This window comes from Penaeus japonicus, unplaced genomic scaffold, assembly GCF_977035675.1.
Source record: "Penaeus japonicus unplaced genomic scaffold, GWHDUDI00000001_assembly GWHDUDI00000022, whole genome shotgun sequence".
In the NCBI taxonomy this organism is placed as follows: domain Eukaryota; kingdom Metazoa; phylum Arthropoda; class Malacostraca; order Decapoda; family Penaeidae; genus Penaeus; species Penaeus japonicus.
The window spans coordinates 6072337-6082336 of NW_028234424.1; the positions used below are offsets into that span (position 1 = coordinate 6072337).

The 10000-nt window shown below is 38.7% G+C and overlaps 1 protein-coding gene across 1 annotated transcript in view; it reads right to left on the reverse strand.

Moving 5' to 3' along the window:
* Positions 1 to 10000, reverse strand: part of LOC122251291 (phosphatidylinositol 4,5-bisphosphate 3-kinase catalytic subunit alpha isoform) — a 19621-nt gene that overhangs the window by 8089 nt on the left and 1532 nt on the right. The window contains exons 2-12 of the mRNA XM_043013097.2: positions 5699 to 5890; positions 5018 to 5230; positions 4795 to 4877; positions 4418 to 4544; positions 3259 to 3485; positions 2817 to 3056; positions 2056 to 2262; positions 1026 to 1164; positions 762 to 904; positions 458 to 646; positions 1 to 49 (exon numbers count right to left, since the gene is read on the reverse strand). The exon at positions 1 to 49 is cut by the window's left edge and continues 95 nt beyond it. Of these exons, the coding sequence (XP_042869031.2) occupies positions 1 to 49; positions 458 to 646; positions 762 to 904; positions 1026 to 1164; positions 2056 to 2262; positions 2817 to 3056; positions 3259 to 3485; positions 4418 to 4544; positions 4795 to 4877; positions 5018 to 5230; positions 5699 to 5831 (1750 nt within the window). The 5' untranslated portion in view covers positions 5832 to 5890. The remainder of the gene's footprint in view (positions 50 to 457; positions 647 to 761; positions 905 to 1025; positions 1165 to 2055; positions 2263 to 2816; positions 3057 to 3258; positions 3486 to 4417; positions 4545 to 4794; positions 4878 to 5017; positions 5231 to 5698; positions 5891 to 10000) is intronic.

Below are 10000 nucleotides of genomic sequence, written 5' to 3' on the forward strand. Positions count from 1 at the left end.
GCGCCACTTCCGGAGATACCAATGGCCACTCTTTCATCAGTAAGTAAAGCTGGGTGAAGAAGATGTAAGGAGTTAAAAGAATGAAGAAATGGTGAATAAAGTATTAATGGTACATGAATATCAAATTGGGTTTTCTCCATTGGGGAGCAAAGTCAGCTCTTCTCATCCCTAATTGTGTGAGAATGAAGTTCCCTTTCATAGCTTTCTTTTCCAAAAATAAATACATTTTTAAAAATAAACTCCAGCAAATCTTACATACTTATCTCCATCCTATAGAAAAAGTCAAAGACAGTTAAACACACTCAAATACACAACCTCATAGACAGACACATAGATACAGACACAGTAAATGACAAAGTTGTGACAGAGTTACAGTCTCTCACATGATGTGATAAAGACACAGTTACAATCTCTTCCAACTATAACACAACACAAAGATACACCATGCTTCTCTCACCTGGCTGACATGGTCACGAGAGGACCATCTGACAGCATCTACAAGCCGGGGCAGCGAGTCAGGCACAGAGAGGCATAGTCGCCTCCTGGACCAGAGGAGCTCCTTGTCCTGCTCACTGAGTTCACTGAGGGAGTCTTGTGCAGCAATGCTCTTGATCTTCTCCAAGTCAGCTAAGCTGTCCTCCAGGACCTAAAGGCAGGAGGGGAAGTTTTAAAATGCAAATAAATAAAACATTGGAAAATCTGAAAATCCAAAAATTAGCAATTACAAAATCTGAATTCATATGTTAGAATATAACACTAACCTGGTCCTTTGGTCTTCGTTCTAGCTTGATGATGTAGCGTGCATAGTCCTCCATCTGTTGCGTGTCAGGGAAGGTTACAGATTGGTTGAAGCGCCTCTCAAACTCCACCTCAAGGCACGTTGTGTCGTTGGCCAGAGTCTGACCTGTTGACAGAAGTGTAATAAAATCATAATAATAACACATTCTACAATACCACAACAAATATTTATAGTGATAATAAAATAATAATATTAAAAAAAAAAATCATAATCTTCCTCAACTGACCTGTTGCACCAAGAGGGTTCAAAAGGGCCTCAAAACCCCTGGGTGGTGGCAGCATCGCAATTGACACTCTGTTGTGGACCAGCTGACTGCGAAAGTCGAAGAGGTTGATGTTGCCCCAGGCCAGCATGCAGTGTTCCTGCTGTGAGAAGGATGGAAGGATAAGTACCTATAATTACTATCATTATCATTAACATTATTATCATCATAATCAGTATAACAATAAGAACGAGAAATACAATTATAAACTATTTTTTTCCCCCAAAGAATCAGATAATAGGTTAAATTGTTGGTCAGGCAGACCTGCTTGTTCCATTTGTGGAACCAACTGTGTAAAAACACAGCAGACAATACTTATAAACATGCACTCCCAACATTGACAGGTTAACCCCTTCACTCCGAACAGTAGAAAACGCCCCCATGCCGAATCCAGGATGCCAGTGTGCGCCAAACTTTAAACGTCGCTATTGAATATAACAAAACCTCAACAAGTTTTAAGCCAAAACTTCAACATAATCATCATGTACTATATATCAAATATACGCATAATCAACCTCTTCCCCTGTGCATGTGACAAGTTATTTACATGGGTTGGGAGGAGGATGGCAAGAGTGACCTTGGTGAGAGACCTCAGTGACTCAGAGGACAAAAGTAAATGGTTGAAGTAGTATGGTAAACTAATCATAATAAGTTTTATATTTTTACATTATGTTCCATAAAGAAGTAATGAAATAATTGCTAGTAGGGCACATCTGTACCTCCCCTGGTATAAGCGAATCACACTCCTATGTAATAATAATGAAAGTCAAGTAAGCCATAATATCATATACGACCTATATTCTGAAAGACCTCTTACAGTATCCGGAAGAAAAAAACACTAATGCTAACACAACTCGGCCATGACGTATTATGCCCGTCCTCAGATATGTCACGAGCACTGCAGGGATGCAGTATACGAGTCCTCATGTTCAAGAGGTTAAATGTTAGAAGAAAAAAAAGTGCAAACTAAAGAAAATCCTGCAACTCCACATACCATCTTCTCTTTCTTCTTCTTCTTGTCAGTCTGCTTCCGCTTGGAGCAGATGGAGAGGCAAAGGCGCGCTCCTCTTGGTATCTCCTGGATTGGAAGCTCAAACTGCAACCACTCCTCCCAGTTAGGACTGCTGCCAGGAACATGCTGTGTCTCCCTCACTGCACACAGCTGCTCGTCTCCATGGAAGATGCCTGATCGCACATATATCTGCAACAGTGAGGAATAATTGAGGATTTTTAAAGGTCTTTTTGTTTTTTGTTTTTTTATATCACTCTTTTTCTTTTTAACCCACTCACGATGGGGGCATTCCAGCCTTGCATGTTACAATGCCGGGGCTCTCGGATGCTTAGGCCTAAATCAATTAAATGACTGGCGCCATATGGTGCCACCCGGCAACCGGGCCCTTGAATGAGCGATACCGTAGTATACCACCCGTCCAGAGAGGGTTAAATAAAAAGGGGTTGGGGATTTCAGATTAGATAAATTTTCTCACAAATGTTTACTGGAAACTGATGAATGCACTTTATTGGACAAAGTATCAATATCTGTAATATATTGATATGAACCAGCTCCTATTTATCATGATCAGTCTCTCATGTAGTACATTATCTAAATCCAATCAAATATGATTCAAATGATCTTTAAGGATAATTTATAAGAAAGCTATAAAACATCGCATCATACCAGAAATGTATTGAATCACCATAGTCTTTTTTTTAAGTAAATAAAATAATTTATACAATGAATACCCTATAACTGACCTTGTGTGCCTCCTTGACATTGACATAGGAGGCCCAGAGGATGTGCACCTTGAGTCTACCATCCATGCTCGGGTGCCAGAGGGATAGGGGTGACACGGAGCTAGCATTGGTCTCATTTCCAGGTGTCCTCACATAGGTAGGCAAGACAAAGTCAAACTTGGTGAGCGAGGCATATAGCTCTCCCCGGGACACCATGGACAGCTGCGGTGTCTTGCCTCGGGACAGCCAAACGCGGACAGTCTGGAGAGAGTACAAGTGGAATGATGGGTAAAATAATAGGTAATAGTAAAAGACTGAAGGATGATTTAAATATCTAATGTTAAAAAAAAAAAAAAAAAAAAAAAAAGATAAAATAATATACTAAAAAAAAAAGAGTCAAGGAAACAAACAAATTTAATTCTTAGATAATTTAGACAAAAAAAAAAAAAAGTCTGAATACTACCTTATACTGGGAGATGGGACGACTGGCCAAAAGGTATTCATTTGTGCCACAAATCTTGAGGGCGTGTCTGGAGGATTGCTGTGAAGTGGTGAGGGAGCCCAGCATATCTGGTGCTGGGGCAAGGCGTGTGAGTGCCTCAGCTATGATGCCATCTGGATAAGTGTCCCATGTGATGCGCACACTTGTAGACTCTGAGGTCCCTCTCCACACTGTCACTGTCAGGTAGCCTGAGGGAGGAAGGATAGGTTTTGTGGCATTTCTCTAACTTCACATTACAGCTCATAAACTCAATATTACCATCAAAATACCCTCATGAATAAGGTTTTGTGACAAACACATGACTGTATGTTCTCCTTTCAGTTCGACAACGTGAAAATATAGGAGGAGCCTATCAGCTGGGTTTTATCAGTGATACACAAGTAATAAACATCAATTTTCACTGAAACCACTTTAACCCATTCACGCCCATTGACGTGATAGCACGTATTGTGGTTTTCGCGTCAGACGCCTGCCGGAACGGCCCCAGCGTGAATGGGTTAAGACAATCACACTTTTTAATGCACAGGCATCAGACACAATCTTAGGATACTCATATATGAGGCTTAACTTCTCACCAACTTCTTCCTTAACTTGTAATCATCCCAATGGTTATTCCTGCATTTTCATCCTGGCTCTACCCCTTCTGAGATGGGACACATCTTAATATTTTTGGCCTAGGCTGGGCACCTTAAGATGTGTTTTCTAGTATTTCCTAGACTTATGATATGATATATAAGTCTATACATGTTATATTTGCAAAGTGATACTAATTACCATTTGGCATGATGCATTAATACACAACATAAGGAATAACTTGCTTGTATGTTGAACAAAAATGGAAGGGTTGAAAATCTTTAAAAAGCTCCATAAATTCAGATCTATCTATGTTTTCCCTTAATGATAAATAATTGAATGGTAAAAATAATGAACACTTCTTGCTTCATTACAAAATAAACCATCAGTTTCAGAGATTCTAATATATTACAGATTTATACATCCAGCTACTTATTATATTCCAATATATATCAACTTCTATTCCAGCCCCACCCCCAAAAAAAACTGCACACAATCAGACCAAAGAATTCAAACACACACACACAAAGTTCAGATCATAGTGTACCTTCGTCTAAGTGTTTCTCAATGGACCTAGGTAGGTGTGGTGTGGGTTCCAGCTCAGGTGGGTGTTGGTAACATGCTAGTGACTCGAGGCCACACTGCTGCCTCACCTTCACAGCTTCACTCACCACCTGTAGAGGGGGGTCGTCGCTCGTTAGTGGGTTAGTAAGCTTTAGTGGTTGTCATTCGCATGCACTCAGCAAGATTAGGGCAGCATTTTGGTAATTATGATCGATCTAAAGATCTTCGTTAAATAATGATAAGTATGTCCTTAGTGGTGCACAATATAAGAAATATATACATGAGAATAATGTTTCATGTGAAGAGAAAAAGGGGAAAAATCAAGTTATAAATTGGGATTGAACCAGCAAACTTCCTCACCTCTATGATATTCCTCCTAAACTCCTGTAGCTGCAACTGTCTTGCATCTTCGAGATCGTGAACAGAACGCCCAATGGCCAAGCCTTGAGGAAAGATGATGGTATTAATTTTATGCTGGAAATAATATCACCGATGATGGAATGATAAATATGCAGGAAAATTTCAAACATTCAGCAAAACAAAACAAACGCAGATAGCCTTAAACACCCCAACGTGCACTCACTGATCTCATAATTGAGGACTTTCTCTTCCTTGCTGCCCCGTGGCTCCACCACTTTGAGGATTGGGGAGAAGAGGCGCAGGTCACACAGCCGCTTGGCCTCATCCCAGAACTCCTCCTGCTCCGCATCCTGTGTCACACCCACCAGGACGTACTCCTCGGGTTGGCCAAGCACCCGGTACAGGGGGTACTTCTTGGCCTCCTGCCATATCTCGACTGGAATGTAAGGCAGAGTGAGTAGCTGTTGCTGTTTGGGAGTGTGAAGGCTTGGGAACAAGAGGTATAATGACAATGAGACTTTTCAATCATTCAATGGCCATGTGTATCTATACATAAAATGATGATTTTAAGTATGGATATATGTGTAGAGAGAGATAAATGTAACATCTACATGTTACAGGTGCTTCTTTGACTTTTAAATTCCTAATATTGCTAGAAAATATTAAAATGTAGATGGAAAATTAAAAGACAGAAAACAATTTTACACTAAATTACAAGCCTATACCAGTATGTGCTTGTAAACATGTCTGTTTTTACTTTAAATATGTGCATGACATGTTTCTACCACAAAATCTCACCTAAAACAAAACCTAAATATGTACCAAGGAGGAAACCAACCAAACAAAAAACCTAATGCACTAGAGCCTGTCCCCCTTATGTGACTCTAAGGAGAAGGATCCTCACCCTTGAGCTTGCTAAGGGTGATCTCCTTATGGCAGGTGAGTGGCACGATGATGCTGTTTGGCAGGAGGCAGTCGAGGATGATGCATGGGGACATCTGCGGGCAGCCCCACAGCTCACTGCAGGAGGGCGGCATGGTGGCTCCACTGTGAGGATTTCCTTTTTACACTTTGCATGGTGCTTCCAGGGTCATATCTGAAGTGATGATGAGATAACAGGTTGGTATAAGAGATGCTGTAACAGAAAGGTGTACAATGCTAATCATCTGATCATATGAAAATAATAAACAATTTCAACTTGCAAAATAGTAACTCTCTGAAGTTTAATAATTTCTCTTACTTATCAATAAATGACGACAATATTCATGAAGAGGAAAGTAATTAGACAAGAAATGAAATAGACAAGAGAATAAATTCATCTAAAACTACCTGTCTTGCTGTGGCATGCTTACAATTCTGTATGGCTATGGCTATGTCTATGACATCAGTCTATCAATTGCGAGTATTCCTCACTCAGTACTTTGCCTGAAACTGAAATTGCCTCCTATTTCCTTTCTACATGGCATAGCTATATTCCAAACAGGGAAAGATCAGGCTACTTACTCTATTATCCATCATTACAATCGTGTTCAAAATTTGATTTTTTTATTTCCTTTATTTTCATTATCAATTCCAGTACCACTATTTCTTCAAACACTTTTTTCTTATTCTCTGATATTTTGTCAATTATCATTAATGTCTCAATATAGTGTATCTAAGCTACATTATCACTCCATAGAATATAAAAAGAAGGGGTTTTCACACTAAATGGAATCTAATTTTTCTTTCAATAATTCAAATTGTTGAATGCATTATATAGCTCTACAAATTCCATTATATGGAAAGTTCATAAAAGAAAGAAAGAAAAACAGGCAATTAATGGTCTTCCAATTTTGATTAAGAGATATGCCATTAAAAAATAAAAAAGTATAAACCTTCATGAATAAAATGTCTCATTATTTTCAGACATCAAAATCAAACAATATCTAGCAACCTTTTTTTTCTACTATACAATTATAATATTACTCTTGTTTGATTTCTTTTGTATTCATCCCATATGACAATATAAAAAATTAAGACTGGGAAAAATTCTTTATAAGCAGTTACTCCTGGCCTACCATCAATAAAAGGTAATGTCAAAATAGAATTCTTTTACTCAAAGGAAGCATATTTAGTACTGTAAAAAGGACAAACAAACAAATATTAGTTTGTAGCTTTTACCCACTGCATGCTACTTAAATATCTTTTGAAGGTATTGATTTCGGCACGGATAATTCTACAGATGTACAGCTATTCAAATCAAGTCATAATTCAATTTTGATATTCTCAAACCTCATCACTTGGGATGTTTCCTTTAATTAAACATGTGATACACAAATACATCTTCAAAATTATACCAACAGAAAAGTAAAAACCAAAGAAGAGATTGATGATTAAACATCATCTTGGATCCTAACCCTTTGTGGACGGGGGATAGATTCGCTTACCCATTCTCCAGGATGGGTTTTATTTCAAAGCGAGGCAGATTCACACAACATACCTTGATTTTTCCCACTCTCTTTCCAGTCACTCATTGTAAAACTAGAGCCATTTTTGTGCTTAAATTTTTGCATGTTTTATTATGTTTAGTCTTATATGTGCCATATGACAGGCTCTATCAATGCTGCAGCTGACTAAAATTGTGGTAAATGATCCACATCAGCTCATTATTTTCTTTATCTTCTGTTTTATGGATGGACAAAAAGCAACTTTATTTTTTTGCATTTGTGCTGTCATGAACGGATACAAACATATAACCATCTACAAGAATACAAACATTTAACCACCTCCAATGAAGATAACATGAAGAGGAAGGGAAGAGGAATGAAACTTGTGCTTGTGACTGAGTGTCACAGTGAAAGGCATCCCTATTTGCACAGGAGCACATTTTAGACACTGGGTATGGTTTGAGTCACCTTCCTCTTCTCAATCTCCCTGTACATCCTTCATCGGCAGTACTTTAGAGCGAGAGGTCGGTAACTTGCTGTGTGCCACTGCTCTATAAAGATAATGCTTGCTAGAGATTGTGTATGGGTGCCATTCAAGGTGCTACCTAGATTTTGGATGTTAGGTTTGCTTAATATTATGATAATTATAGTAATTATGAATGCAATTGTCATCACTCATTCTTTACTCATAGCACTCATCCAAAATCTCTGAACATCATGTATGTCATGACATTCATCATCAGGCTTAAGCTCCTGCATCATGTATGCCATGGCAACCCTTTAACCCATTGCAGACGGAGATAAATTTGCTTGCCCAGCCTCCAGGATAGGTTTTATTTTAGAGAGAGACCGCTTGAAGCAATATAATTTGAATCTTCCCACTCTCTTTCAGTCATTCATTGTAAAACTAGAGCGTTTTTTGTGTTTTATTTTTTTGTGTGTTTTATTGAGTTTAGAGACTTATATGTGCCATATGACAGGCTCTATCAGTGCTGCAGTTGACTAAAATTGTAGTATATTATCCATATCAGCTCATTATTTTCTTTATACTCAATGTGATAGAAGTATTGCTGTTTTATGGGAGGACAAAAGGCAACTATATTTTTTTGTATTTTTGTGCTGTTATGAACAAATACGAAACATATAACCACCTACAATAAAGATAAGAAGAAGAGGTAGGGAAGAGGAATGAAACCTGTGCTTGTGACTGTGAGTGCCACAGTGAAAGGCATCCATATTGGCACAGGAGCACATTTTAGACACTGGGTATGGATTGAGTCACCTTCCTCTTCTCATTCTGCCTGCACATCCTTCATCGGCGGTACTTTAGAGCAAGGGCTCTATAAAGACAGTGCTTGCTAGAGACCGTGGATGGGTGCCATTCAAGGCTCTCTCTCCTGCTGGTGCTAGAAAAAAGTGGTGCCATCTAGGTTTTGGAGGTTAAGCTAGCACAATATTACAGTAATTATAGTAATTATGACTGCAGTAGCCATCATCACTCATTCCTTTTTCATAGCAAAATAAAATAGCACAGTGATCCAAAATCCCCGAACGTCATGTACGTCATGACGCCCGTCGTCAGGCCAAAGCTCCTACGTCATATATGTCATGACACCCATCTGCAATGGGTTAACCCATTGCAGATGGGTGTTTATAAAGTTTTTATAAAGCACATTGTCATTGAATGTTCCTTTGGGTCATATTTTGAAGCTGATTTGTTGCACTTTAGTATGGTATGCTTGAAACATGTCTGTAGTGGATGCAATGAATTTATAAAGAATGTATCTTGGTGTGAAGACATTTAGTGCAAAGGCCTACAATAGAAAGTCCAAAATAATTGTGGCTTATTGTCACATTTTTACTGTGAACTCCACATTTCAAGCTCTGGTCAACAAACCTCCACCACATATATTCAAGCAAGAAGGAGCTTGGACCTATTGGGAGATCTTTAAGCATTTTCTTGTCAGAATACTCAATATGGTTAAGATTAACTGCCTTTTCCCAGAGGTTTGTGGCCAGTTGGGAATGCAGGAGTGTATTTGGTGTATATATTTAGAAGATCCCTACTCATTTATCACTGATCTTGTGTAGATTTGTCTGACATCAGTGCCTGTCACCTCCCTGGCATGGGGCAGCAAACCTCTACCTCTTGCTAGATAGAGCTGTAGACCTTGCTATTTTGCTGTCATATAAGGAACAAGTACAAGCTCTATCTTGTCAGAGTATATATAGTGTAGAATATGCTTGCTGAAGTATGATTACTTATCACTGTGCTGCTGTCATGTAGGCCATCAGTCATAAATCACAGCAAATTGCAAGCAGATTTGGATAGAACACCATAACACAACTATGTGAAAAGATGTAATCTTGTGTTATGTTGATTCTGTTTATAATTTTTTTTGTTATTTTATAAATATGATTATCCTTGTCATTATCCCATTAAAGATGGGTGACAATATACCATGTCTAGTGGTTCCAGGGCCAGACACCGGGGACGAGATATTTAGTCGTGGCCTGCACGCCGGGTGATCGGGTGTACAGCGCGGGCAGTGCGACTGAGAATTCCAAAGTGTTAGGCTTATGTGTTAGTAATATCCTGGCATTACAACCATTTAGAGCCAAAATAGCCCTGTTGTTAACCCATTGCAGATGGGGATAAATTTGCTTGCCCAGCCTCCATAACTATAAGTCATTCAACACATACTTCAGTAACTTCATTTTTCTTTTCAAATTATATTTTATTCATCACGCTTTTTCAAGCAACAATTCACTTGCACAAT